This window comes from Phaethon lepturus, unplaced genomic scaffold, assembly GCF_000687285.1.
Source record: "Phaethon lepturus isolate BGI_N335 unplaced genomic scaffold, ASM68728v1 scaffold16375, whole genome shotgun sequence".
Taxonomy (NCBI): Eukaryota; Metazoa; Chordata; class Aves; order Phaethontiformes; family Phaethontidae; genus Phaethon; species Phaethon lepturus.
Genome location: NW_010540010.1, coordinates 8,778 through 22,969, shown reverse-complemented (window position 1 = coordinate 22,969; position 14,192 = coordinate 8,778). Strand labels below are relative to the sequence as shown.

Sequence of the window (14,192 nt, the reverse complement as noted above, 5' to 3'; positions counted from 1 at the left end):
TCCCTACACCACATCTCCTGGCCTCTCCTTGCTCCGTTCTAGTCCTGCCCAGACAAAAATCACAGAGCACAAGAAACTTTAAGACCTCATAAGAAACCTCACTTAAGCGCAAAACAGCAATTACAGCTGAGCATCAGGGATGACAGCACAACACAGGCTTTTGCTCTACGTCAGGATAAGCCAGAGCTGTCACAAGAGAGCAGCAGCTTTGCCTACTCACTACCCCAACCACTGTTTCCCCCTCATAGCCCATGCCACCCCTTGTATCTCTCTGTTTACAAGGTGAACTGAGAACAGTCAGACATTCAAGATGATACACACGTCAATCAAAAGCTAAGAGGTATGTTGGAACTGAGCCAACAGAACAACCTGTGGACATTTTGGCACTTTAGGGAATATCTGCTGGGTGTTTGTACACTCAGATTTTATAAAAAGATTTTTCACCTTGCTCAGCTTTAGGGAGGTTTCTATCCCTACCAGGAACAGCTGAAGTCAGACTGACAACACAAGGGCACCCTTTACCAAAAATCAAGTCTCTGCTTAAGAAGATTAGAGCACTACTACACCCCAAAGAATGGATGACCAGAAAATACGTCACTAAGAACAATGCTTTCCCCCGCCGCCAACATCATTCCAAATGCAGTTGAACAATCATTTGAGCTGTACTTTTCCTTTAAGTTTTATAGGCTTTACTCATCAGCATTATCAAATTAGCATCCTTCTTTAGGCTGCAGTGCAAATTTTATGCATTTGGTTGCTTCTGGCATCAGTCTGCAAAGTAAACAATCTCAAATAGGTGCTGGAGTTACAAGAAAGGTAAGGAAGGAGAAGCAGGACCATGCATGAAGGCAGTATTCAAAGCAGTAGTCTCCTAACAAGTTACCAAGTATGTAATTCGTTACATTCAATATCAATTCATGGACTCCTACTGTTTTATATTAACCTTAGCCATCTTTCTTTTTCTGTTGCCTGGTTTCTTTAATTATTTCAAAGGGATTTTGGAAAACCTAATAACATATGACAATTTTCTTCCTTCTATTTATTTCTGTTGATCTGCAGAGAAACATTACACTAAATGTAGCAGACATCGATTCCCTTTGCAGTTGCTGGTTATTTGTTGCAGAGCCAAGCAGCACTGTATCCCATTCAATTTGCCTTTTCACCACATTTTAGCATATTGTCAAAAGTCTCCTATTACTACCAGCCACTCCTGAGTTTTTCCTCTTAAGATTTCTACATTGTTATAGCACAATTTTACAGGTTTTCATTACTGAAAAGTGCTAATAAAAATATTCTGTAGCACACATTAATCCTACCATTAAACTACCTCAAACTGACCTGCTATTTATTTCTGAGCTGCTATTTATGCCTTTTCCCTTTCTAACTTCCCTTCCTCTCTAGTTACCTTTCTATCATATCCCTTACAGAGCTTATTATCCCATCGGTTTCTTTTCCATTGTTTGTCTTCCTTCTCTTGGCTCAGTAAACCTAAACAAATTTTCATTTATACATAATGATTTTATCACCACTTGTTGGACAGTAGATGCAAGAGTTAACACCAAAACCAGCCTGGAGAGTCGCAGTACAGCCTTTAGAGATTAAATATTTATTTCCTCTACCAGGACTGAAGAGGATAAACAAGTCAGTCACAGAAGTCAGTGCCTAGAATGGCACCCAATGTATTTTTAAAAATCCTGAGCAGCTTAACTGTATGACCCCCTGCAGCAAAGAATGCCATAAGTAGCACAAACAATTTCTTTCTGTTAAACTTTAACAAGAGTTCCTTCTTGTTACGACTCAAATAGGGAGCTTTTCAGTTTGTATCATCACTCACAGCTTCCCCTCCGTTCTCTCTTGACTACTTATACCTGCTCTTTCTAAGTGCCCATTTTATGTATACCCCCTAATGCCCACCCATTTCTACGAACCAACTTCAGATAGGCCACGTTTGCTCTACTGCAAAGACTTACCAAAAAGGCATTAAGCAAATAAGAATCTTTACCAAGGAAACAACATCAGTGTTGGCAAAAATTCTGGTACTAAAAAGTCTAGCTTCGTGTCTTAGACGTTAAAAGAAAAGACTTTGAGGGCAGAAACACATTAAACCTAGGCAGCAACATCTTCCTAGTTTTCTCAGAAACCTTGCCAGCTCTGGCAACAGCATTAAACAGCTGCCATTAGACAGGAGGGAGGGGAACAGCTGCCTCGGCAAGTAGAGCAGTCTCTGTTCTTCTAGGCAAGATGCACAGGAGAGAAAGGAATCCCACGGAGGCTCCCACGGGGCCAGCAACAGGGCTGGTCGGATAGACCCACGTGGCCAAGGACTACTTCTAAGCAAGGAATCATTAGCAGGCTCTTGGAGAGGGCCTCACTGCTCCCCTCCTCAAGATGAAGTGCAGTCCACAGTAAGTTTAATCAAAAGCCATCTCGAACATTAATGCGCTTCTTCGGGTCTCTCCAGGAGCCAACTAAGAAAAACGGGATTATTGAAATATACTCTTCATCACCAATAGTGGAGGGAAAACCCAAACACCTTTTTTTTTTTTTATGATACATCCGTGAAGCTAAGGGTCTCAGTGTTAGGAATATAAGAGCTTTCAAGTCCAAAGAGTTTCAAGAGGTGTATTAGACCAGCAAGAAACCTAGAAGGTAGAGAACAAACGTTCACGTAATATTCTGAAATTTTTTAACTCTAGGCTAAGTTTTTACAGAACTAGTATTAATTAGAACCAAACAGAAGCCAAGGAAGGCTAGGATTTCTCTACTCTTATTTAATGCATTTCTAGGCACCGTACAGCTAAGTGTCCACACACAGCAAGAGATGGTACTCTAAATCACAACCTATCACTGGATCATTTCAGGTAAAATTAATTCCCACTACTAGTAAATTGCAGTACTAGCCAGCCAGGACATAAAAAGGTTTAAAACGCTGCACTTTTTTTTTTATTATTTTTTTATTTTACTAAAGCTTTACAGAATCTGTCACCAAGATGAAAAAAAGTTGCAGCTTAAATCAGCTATGACAACTAGCTATGATCATTAACTATAGAGAGAAGCGAGGAAAATTTAAGAATTTTCTGAGATGTTCCAGGAAGTTCATCTTTTTCATAAATTGGAAAATATAAAAGCAATTCAAAGCAGAGAAATTCAAAGCAGGAGAGAAAAAAAAACCCACCACAAGCATTGGAGTTTCCTCTAAAAGCCTTTTCTAGGAAAAAGGTCTGAAATATTCAGCATTTTATTGTTTAAGAAAATCCTACAACACATATCCAACACAACTTTCTCTGAGGGCAATAGGCAATGTCAGACAAAACGCTCAACTTGCATTTAGATGCAACAAGGTATCTTTGAGACAAGACTTCTCTCACATAAATAGAAAAGCTTGCTTTGTATCATCTGAGCAATTCAATTTCTTGAATTATTTGATTTAATTTCAAAGTTTTCCTCTAACATCTGAGGTTGGCCATCCTTTACAGCAAAGACACAGGACAGATGGTCCTGAAGGTCCATTCCAACCTAAATTATTCCAGGTTTTATGTTAGGTGTTCTGCAAGCATTTGTAATCTGGAATCCTACAGTAGATCATGCCATTAGTCTCAACATTTAAAGGAAATTAATAAAAATGAAAAATCAGAATAAAAGTCAGTCCCTAAAATTTGAAAATCCAGTATTTTTCTACATGCTCCATATCCATGGTAGCTCATGCTAAAACAGTTCTTGGTTTTCATAGTGTTGAGGAAAGCATTTCTCCATACATTCTTAGAACCATTTATTGAAGTCACATCTTGATTAAACTGCAAATTTAAGTCTTTTTCTATAAAAAAATTTCAATCATTAAGCAGAAGGAAAAGCAAAAATTAAGAACTTGGGTGTCACTTATCTAAATATAGTCTTACTCAGAACAAGTATTTCCAAACTCTTGTACCAAATGCTTTTAATCCAAATTCACTCAAAAAATTAATGCACATTGCAAGTCCTTACAACCGCTTTAAAATAAATCGGGCAACATACTTGCATGGTTAATTATGACAAGAAATTTGAAAAAGCATTTAAATTATTCTGAAGAGTGTAATTCAAAGGTTCTTCTAGCATTTCTAGAAGCCACCTGGGAAAGAATTTGAACACTTCAAATTGGTTTCACATCTTAGTATACAGCATTACAACTACCTTCCAAAATTATTTTTGCCCACTGATTTCTTTTTATGGTAAGAAAAATTTGAATTGCTATTACATACATACACACATTTACATATGGGGTTTTTGTCTGTAATATGTGTATCTATATTCAGATTTACATGTTACATATAAATATAACATGTGTATCCGTGTTTGGTCTTTTTTAACTGTCAAGTATCTTTCCTTTAATGTCCAGACAACTAAAATATATTTTGCAACATCTTGTAAGGTTTTATGTCAAAGTGAATGACAATATAATTATATTATAAATTAATGGACAGTTCAACATATGCAGAAAAATATGTCGTGATATACCACCACATTAAAGACAAAACAGATGCCGTATACCTTTATTATACCTTTTATTTCCCATTCCTTTAACAATAAAGAGGGCAAAATAACATTCGCTCCTTGTAGAAGACAAAACCACAAGTACGAGTAGAGACTTTTCCCAGAAACTCTATCATTGTCACATTTGTCCATAATTCTAATACTCTTTTATTTCTAACATATAATATTTTAATAATTAATGCCATCACCTGGGAAAAGAGATTGTGACAGGGTAATTATGTACTCTTACATAATCTCTCTTAATCACAGAACAAGCAGTAGTTTTAAATACTGAAAGATGTAACACGAGAACGCTCCCTAATCTGCTTTATTTTTTCCAGACATAGTCTTATGACCTAACACACTCCTGACATTTATTGCTTGCAAAGTATTTTCAAGCATCTTCACTGGAAATACTCAAAAAGAGATTCCAAATTTGTGTGTCCAACTTCCCAGAATACTAATACCAGTTGCAAAGAGCGTGCAATGTGGTTAATCATAAAAGGATAACACCTTGGAAGAAAGTTACTGCAACACTAGATTGTTGCCTAGGAAACTGAATTAAGTCTCTTATCAGACATTATACTTCAATACAAAGATCACTAATATGCTCTTCAGAATACTGGAAAGCATCTGTCCTACAACTATTGCATTGATTTTGCCCAAATCTCAATTATAGCATATGTGTAGGCTGTAAAGATGGAAATAATACTAAAGGTTTTTTTGAATCCAGTTACGTTAGTTATTTTTCTCTGCACGTAAAGCAATCTATCCCCATCATAACGGAACAGGAAATGAAACAGGGCTGGGTAGGGAATATATTTGCCATGTTATAGTTTGGTAATACACTATTATACTTCCATCATTTATTGAGTTCTGAATCATGAATAAAAACATGTCAGGGGCACCAAAACATAACGCTTTTTAAGACAAAAATACATTCAAGGTTCCAGGTATTTTATGGCAAAATGCAGCTATAAAAGTGAAACTTCACCTAGAAAACAGGATTCACTATTAAAAAAAAAAAAAAGAGACAGAAAACAGAATAGGTAGGTATTTTACATATACATCTTTCTTCGCTATATTCATGGTACAATCCTGATCTTCAGTGAGACTGCAAGTACCTACAACTTACTGCAATAAATTAATAGTTAACTATATTTTGAGTATTTCAAAGTAATAATTAAATTGCCTGGAAAAGTTCTATTATGCTTGTCTTCAAAAAAATAGTATTACTCACATTTATTTTACCAAAACATAAGAAAGTAAATGCCTACCATATAAAATATTACTAAGACTTCCTGTGGGTCTATAAGAACCTCATTACTTAGTTGAAGTATTTTGCTTCCAAATTTCCCAACACTTTCAGGCTTGCTACCACAATCTTTATTTTCTCCTCATATCACCTGCATGAATTGTGAATTTGCAATACATGATTACCCACCTCATTAGCTATGTTCATATCAAACAATGACCTCACTGGACATAACCAAGATACATAAAAATGCTAAAATGGCAGTTTGCATAGAACAGTTGATTCTTCTCAAATGCGTTAGCATGGAAACCTTGTAGAAGTTTCAGAGGGGAGAAGAAAAAAACCTTATTTTTTATCATCCAGATGTAATGTAAGGTTACACCTAAAACCAGAACTAAAAGTACTCCCCCACAGCATTCTCCTGGAGAAATTGGCTGCTCGTGGCTTAGACAGGTGTATTCTTCGCTGGGTAAAAAACTGGCTGGACAGCCAGGCCTGAAGAGTTGTGGTGAATGGAGTTAAATCCAGGTGGTGGCCAGTCACAAGTGGTGTTCCCAAAGGCTCAGTATGGGGGCCGGTCTTGTTCAAGATCTTTACCAATGATCTGGACAAGAGGACTGAGCGCTCCCTCAGTGAGTTTGCAGATGACACCAAACTGGGGAGGAGTGTTGATCTTCTTGAGGGTAGAAAGGATCCACAGAGGGATCTGGACAGGTTAGATCTATCTATGAGGTTCAACAAGGTTAGGTGCTGGGTCCTGCACCTGGGTCACACCACATCAGAAATAGTGTGGCCAGCAGGACTAGGGAAGTGATGTTGCCCCTGTACGCAGCACTGGTGAGGCCGCACCTTGAATACTCTGTTCAGTTTTGAGCCCCTCTCTACAAGACAGACATTGAGATGCTGGAGCGTGTCCAAAGAAGAGCAACAAAGCTGGGGAAGGGCCTAGAGCACAAGGCTTATGAGGAGCAGCTGAGGGAAACTGGGTTCTTTAGCCTTGCAGAAAAGGAGGCTCAGGGGAGACCTGCTCGCTCTCTACAAGGCCGCACCTTGAATACTCTGTTCAGTTTTGAGCCCCTCTCTACAAGACAGACATTGAGATGCTGGAGCGTGTCCAAAGAAGAGCAACAAAGCTGGGGAAGGGCCTAGAGCACAAGGCTTATGAGGAGCAGCTGAGGGAAACTGGGTTCTTTAGCCTTGCAGAAAAGGAGGCTCAGGGGAGACCTGCTCGCTCTCTACAACTACCTGAAAGGAGGCTGCCGCGAGGAGGGTGTCGGTCTCTTCTCCCACAGAGCGAGCGACAGGACAAGAGGGAATGGTCTCAAGTTGTGCCAGGGGAGGTTTAGATTGGATATTGGGAAAAACTGCATCAGAGAAAGGCTTCTCGAGCATTGGAACAGGCTGCCCAGGGAAGGGCTTGAGTCACCATCCCTGGAGGTATCTAAAAGACCTGCAGGCGTGGTGCTTAGGGACATGGTTTAGTGGTGGACTTGGCAGTGTCAGGGTCACTGTTGGACTCGATCTTAAGGGTGTTTTCCAACCTAAGTAATTCTATGATTCTGCTTTCTTCTGGCATCTGTAAAGAACTCGCCAGTATACACAGAGCGAGCTGTGGCACAGAAGAGACAATATAGCTTTTATAAAAAGAAGTGGTACATCAAACTCATAAGAGCTGTCTGCAGAACAGCTATGCAGAAGGTAACTCAGCTAACAGAGTGCAGATGGATTTTCACATAGCTGTCAAGAAGGGGTCTTACAGGAAGGAAAGTACCATAAAGATAAAGGCATGGAGGAATAGACACCATCCTGGTCAGTGGACTCTAAATCCACCATCACTGCACAAGAAACGGGTTGTTACAGTGGACAGTCTCATGAATATATTAGGTCAATTTTCAGGAAGCAACAATGGAACAAAGAAATAGATTATTGATAACTATGGAAGTAACAGATGACACAATAAAACCAAACAGAATTATGCCACTATAAACATATTCTGCATCTGGGCTGTTATGGCTTCCTCAACTCAAAAGCAGTACAACAGAAAGGCAGTGAAAGGGGGAACAAGAATAATAAAAATTGTGGAACCATGTGTATACAAGAAAGAATTAGACTGGCACTCTTACCTGAGGCATGGTGGGGACGGGGTAAAGATAGCAGAGAAGAGGCACAGAAGAGATCCATAAAACGAAGACTGGCAGTGAAGAAGATAAGAAATGATGGGTCACGTCTCTAACACAAGGTCTAGCAAGCATCAAGTTATCAGGCAGCCAGTCCAACACAAGAGTTTCACATAGTTAAGCATTACTACAAAACACTATAGAAGCCAAAGGTCTATGTGGGTTCAAAAAAACCAACCAGATAAAGCTGTAGGAAAACAGAGTAAAGATACCATCTGCCTCAGCTGGCCCTAAACTGTAAGACTGATGACATCTAGGTAGTTCATACTGAAGGAGGTATCACTGCATGTTTGTCCTGTACTTACTTTCTTCTCAGGCGTCCACAAATGGATGAGTGTCAGACATGAGTCTTTGGTCTGACTTACTGAAGTCATTCACAGATTACATTAGAAACCAAGTCTGCAGAGTCAACAGAACATGATTTGGGAAACTGCTGGTTCTTTAAGTTTTGTTGAAGGGAGAAGTTTTCTTGCTCACCAGTGTGTTTTTAATTACTCTCATAAACTCTGGACTATCCACACTCCCAGACATTTACAATGAAGTTTTTGTATTAGTGCTTCACTGACAAGAACTGGAAATGATCCAAATCCTCTTGTAAGACTTGGAGAGACAACTACCAACTGAAGAGAATTCATACTATAAATCATTCTTAAAATTTAAAAGTAATCTGCAATAAAGATTGTTTTCTGCCTTTACTGAGACTAACATTTCAGTGTCTGTTAAGCTTTTATGAAAGCTGATCATGCACAACAGTGACTTGAGTATTTAGCATAATGCACTCTACAGGTCTTGGCTCTAGAGACACTGCGAAGACCAATTTCAGCTGAAGGCACTGCTACTCAGCTTTTCTGAAAAGTACTTCTGGAATAGACATCTTCAGATATCTGTTGATGTTATAAATGTTCAATGGTCACCCAGGGCCAGTACTGTGGTTTTTTAAATATATATGCTACGGAGTACTGAAGTTTAAATCTTTAATTCGCTCATAATTTCAAACTACTCAAATACTGGGACAAAAAAAAAAGTGATTTCTAACTGTGAATTATTTGAGAATAGTTTAAGAAACAAAAACAGAAGAAAAAAGCTTTCCAACCTTTAATAAAGTTGCTCTAATTTTAAGTTCTACACACCACTAAAATATAAACCAAAACAGAGTAATACTCTGAAGCCTAGCAGTGTTTGTAGCTACAAGTGGAAACTATTCAGAAATCAATATTCTGCATAGCACAATAGACCTCCAGTTCCCTTACACTGCTCCAATACAAAACTAGCCAGCCAAAGAAAAACCCTCTGCAACAAAATAGATTTAAATTCTGCAGAACATTAGGAATACCCTGTAATCCTAAACTTTCCAATTTTGCCTATTTCTTAATTCTTAAATACAAAAGCAGACACAAAAAGCAGCAGAAGCTTAACATTTTTTTGACAGCAATTTGAGATAGCTAATTCACACAAATTTTAGAAAAGGACATTAAGCTAGAAACATCTGTTAAAAATAGCCAGTGATATAACAACAATGTTAATGCCCTAATATCACTATCTGTTTTCAAGGACAGCAGCAAAGTGAGTTGAGCAGTGTAGTTTGCTCGTACTTCCCAGAACAACTGTTTCACACTCAGGCAACATGTAGATCCATTAATTTGAAATTCATTCAAGTAAACAATTCACACAAGAATAACAGTACTTTTTTAAATCCCAGAAAAACTTTAGACTACTAAAAACTAGAGTGCAGTTTTCTAACAAGAGGTGGGCCACATAGTCCTCCGAGACCACAGGCTTCAGCAGACATAAGGTTCTAATTAGTGTGATCTGCAAATAAAATCTTCAATCTTTAACACAAGTTAAAGGTAATACTTATGTTCTAACGTAATTTTTAGATGACTGCCTTGGAGAGTGGCGAGTACATAGCATGAGATTAATTACTGAAAAGATATTCCTGGAACCTTTAACAAAATCCCAGCCACAACCTAGAAATCAGTGATTGCATAACAAATCAATATTTACAAGTTAACATAAAATTATTTAAAGTCCAACAACAGCAACAAGATGCCTACCAAGATACTATAATTAGCTCAGCTTTACAACATGTTCTACTTCAGCTGCTAGGAGAGAGAAAAAGGTGTCTTTTACTCTTTGGTCTTAAGAATAAGGAAGTTATATTTCACTTACCAGTTCCTATATAGGATTTAAAGCGTCCTGATAGTCTGTCAACAAAGGCACCTAAAACATCTAATCCCAGTAATGCTACCTGTTGAAACAAAAGCATTAGATATACAAAACAGATCACTAAAGAATTCTTTAGAATATATTTTCAAGAAGTTATACATATATATGCAAGCATGCTGAAAGACTGCGTCTTAACCTAAAGATAATTTAAAGTTCCAATTAGAGATGTTATAATTCCTTGAAAGCTATCATTAAGACAAAGTTATCAGAACGTTTGGAACAGATCAAGTATATTCACATATGCCAGAGCAGTTCAGATTTTTCAGTACTTGTTTTAAAACAGAAAGAAAATACATATTAGAAATCCAATGTTTTAGTATTTTCAACTACAAATGATTAAAATTCAAATTAATAATTATGAGGACTAAGGAATTGGAAGAAGCTTCCCCCCACCCCCGGATTGTTATATTAGATCTGCGGTTCTGTCCATCATTTTCTTTAGAAGATTACTCTAGAGGTCTGACTCAGTATTAATTGAAAGTCAAAATTCTTTTGAAGCAGGTACCAGTAAGGCCTTATATAAGCCTTATGTCCTCTACCAGGTTTCTAAGCTGCTGCAAGAAACAAAACAGAATGCCTTAACAACAAGAAAAAAAGGCGGGGGGCATGGGAGGGGGTGTGTATGTCTGCAGTTACCAGATTCGGAAGAAGCAAACTTAAAATGTAAAACTAAGCCCTCAATCATAAGTACTAATACAGACTGGAAAAAAACCCATGGTTTAAACAGTCTCCCAGATGCTAAGAGCTTACTTCAGTCGGGCTACTTAGCTCATCCACTAAGGTCACTACATCATCTTCCAAACTCCCAAAAGAAAACAACTGAGAGAAGCTAATACTGTCTTCCCTAGCAGTTCACACCACACCATTCGTCCACCTGCTCATTAAGCTAGGGAATATTTATTTCTCTTCACTTGCTCTTGTTAAAAAAAAAAAAAAACACACAAAAAACCAGAAAACAATAGGAAGTCCAAAATACTACTGTGATTGTGAGGAAATTTCCATCTATGAACAGCAACTAGGTGAGAGGATATCCGCTAATGTAGAAACAAAAACATGATCAGAAATGGTCAGTTACACAATTATTTTAACTCGTCAGGACACTTTTTTTTGCCCTTAACTATCCCAAGACATCAATAGTACAGCAGAACCTGCGTTTTCACAGCTTGTGGTGAACTCAGTTTGCTGCCTCTGAAGTGCAAATGCCAAAGGACGGACCTCCTGAAGCTTGGGCATTCGTAACAGTTTTTCCTCCTCTTCATTTTCTAGTAAGACATGCACTCCAAATTTGTCCCCGCAAAGACATGAGCAGAATTACTCCCCTGTATTAGCTTTTATTTTCATAAAAGTTGGAACCACATTTTCTTGGACAACTCTGTTTCCTTAAGATCCTTATCTGTCACAATTGTGCACACTAGACAACAGGCCAAAAAAATGTGACTGGAGTTGAATGTGGATACACATGGCCCACGCACACAGGATCACGTGAGCCTTGTTTCCACAGGAAACTAAATAAGGTCCCTATAAAATCTAGAATCTGAAGCAACTGCATAATTAAGCAGATTTTAATAAATTCAGTATTAGTACAATAGGTCTCCTTTTAAACAGGAGGTATAAAACTTAGTTCCAAGTTAGTACAACTTATTTGGAAACTTAAACAATTTTATTACATCATAAAACAGAGAATAGCAAATATAAGTGGATAGCATCACTGTCTTAAATTAATATATTGCCAACAAGTGACTGCATCTACAACTTAGGATGAGAGAACAGAATACTGTAATTGGTAACGTACTTAGGAAAAAAAAAACAACAAAAAACAAACAAAAAAAACTAAGTCAGCTTTCAGGATAATGTCAAGGCTTCCCAAAAACTCATTTCTTTAACATTCTTTTCCAGATTGTCAAACTATATGATACCCAAGACAAAATCTCAGTCTAAAAAGTGGTGCCTGAGAGAAATAAGAAATTCATTCTGGATATACATTGTTTTCCTGTGCTTATGTTTCCTGACTACAAGCCCCACCTTAGACTTGTCTTCTTTAAGATACCTTTCCTGTGCAAGTATTTGGGGGTCTATTAATGCAGAAACCGCAGCCCTTCCTTCTCTGAACTTACAGAGAGTCTCTCTCTTCTCCGCACTTTTTATTATCTTTCTAAAGATAATAAAGTCTTCTTTCTCGAAGACCTCTACCATCCTGAACAACAGCAGCTCAGAGATTTAGAATTTACTACGGATGTACTCTTTACTAATCCCGAAGAAGAGTTCTGAGTAAGATGGAGAGCATTTCTTGATTCCTCCAGTGATTAGCCTCTAGGATTTGGAGTGGGTTTTGTGGGATGTTTTTGTCTTTTTTTTTTTGGTTGGTTGGTTTTTGGGGGCGAGGGGAGAATTATTTGTTTTTAAAGTCTCACCTGGGTAAGAACAGTGCCCATATGGCATATTTGAACCTCCATACACCTAAGGGTCAGAGGCTCGATAACTACCAGAGAAATGGCTATTCATCCTATCATGACTGTTATTGCCAAAGAATCTGATAACTTGTATTCCATTTGTGTAAGAATATTTTATTTTGGTCATGAGCATCCACTGAGATAATGCTGGCATATTCCATATTTTTCTACTCTTCCCTGTGAATGAGTAAAGTTCAATCATCTCTTAGGATTTAAGTCACATTTATCTTCATTAACCATTCAAGCAGTTGTCAATACGGTGTTGGCTCTTTAACTGCCTACCAAAGATTTGCTTAATGATTGCCATAGGGGTTCTACTTCCATAATTGCTGTGCCAAAGCCACTTCAGTAAATACTATAAATTTAAATATCCTGATGAGTAGTTTTGCCTTGTGATGTCCTTATTGTATGAAAATACATAGTTCAGATTGCACGGGATGAAATAAAGCTTTCAAAAGTTACCTTTCTAAGTCAAGAGTAACATATGAGACTAACTCTGGCTTCAAGAAATGCAAAAGTAGCAAACACTCCTGTGAAAGTCTCATCTCTAACAGCTACTGAAGAAGAACCTTTTACGGATAAGAGGTAAGGGAGTAGGTTACTACAGTCTTAAAGGAGCAATCCTCTACCTACAACCTGACAGTTACTCTTTAGCTCATACAAAGTTCTCCATGGTGTCCAACTTTGAAAAGGTAACAGATATGAAATGTCACAGTATCTGCAGAATGAGAAAGTATGATGTGAGCTCAGGCTGGAAGCAATGGGAAACTGCTGTAGCTACAAAACTGGCTCTCATGCCACGTTTCAGAACAAGTCAGCTGAAGCATACCACTACAGAGTATACCAAATAAACTACCTCGTACTGTTTTGTAAATCGGTCTTGACATTTCTCTGCTTTGATACACAATGTTCCAAGTTGCAGCATTTCCTGGTAGGTATCATTCCCGCAGTATTCAAGCAGCCCTTTGGAGGGAGACCTTAACAACTCATATGGCGTCACATGAGCAGCATTAAAAAAAATAAATCACAAGTCAAGGCAGAACTGATCTGCAAGAAAAAGCTTCCAAGCTCTCAGACACTGTGTGGGACCATGTACAAACACAGGCTCTCCACTATCAACAGAAAAACCTCTCACCAATATCATGGCTCTTTCCCCACCAGCTTCAATGAGGGATGTATTTTTGCTGGGATTAAAATCACTGGATCTGTTTCTTACTCTGCATTCAATAAGCTTTTTGCCTGTTACCTAGAAAGAGCCTTTGTACGTTGAGACTGATGCATCAGCTCACTATTGTTTGGTGCATTTCAACACTGCTTTTGAGGTTCACAGTGGAAAAGAAATTCAGGCTTATTTGAACTGGAGTTGGCTAGTTGTTGAGCTACTCTAACAAGCCAGCGTTCAGGACTGTCCTTGATTTCTCAGGTCACAACAAAACTGCCAACCCAACTGAGAAATATTTTATCTGTTCTGGAAAGGACCAGACTCTTTAGTGAAGTCAAGATGTTCCAACCAAAATGCAATTATGAATTGAGCCAGTGATTATGAATGGAGCCTATTTCTTGCTCTGCAGCTTGTTC

At 38.1% G+C, this 14,192-nt stretch overlaps 1 protein-coding gene across 1 annotated transcript in view; it reads right to left on the bottom strand.

Annotated features, from left to right (window-relative positions):
• Positions 1 to 14,192, bottom strand: part of LOC104620960 (CLIP-associating protein 1-like) — a gene marked incomplete at its 3' end in the record, with an annotated part of 39,228 nt that overhangs the window by 16,308 nt on the left and 8,728 nt on the right. The window contains exon 2 of the mRNA XM_010287325.1: positions 10,108 to 10,186. Within this exon, the coding sequence (XP_010285627.1) occupies positions 10,108 to 10,186 (79 nt within the window). The remainder of the gene's footprint in view (positions 1 to 10,107; positions 10,187 to 14,192) is intronic.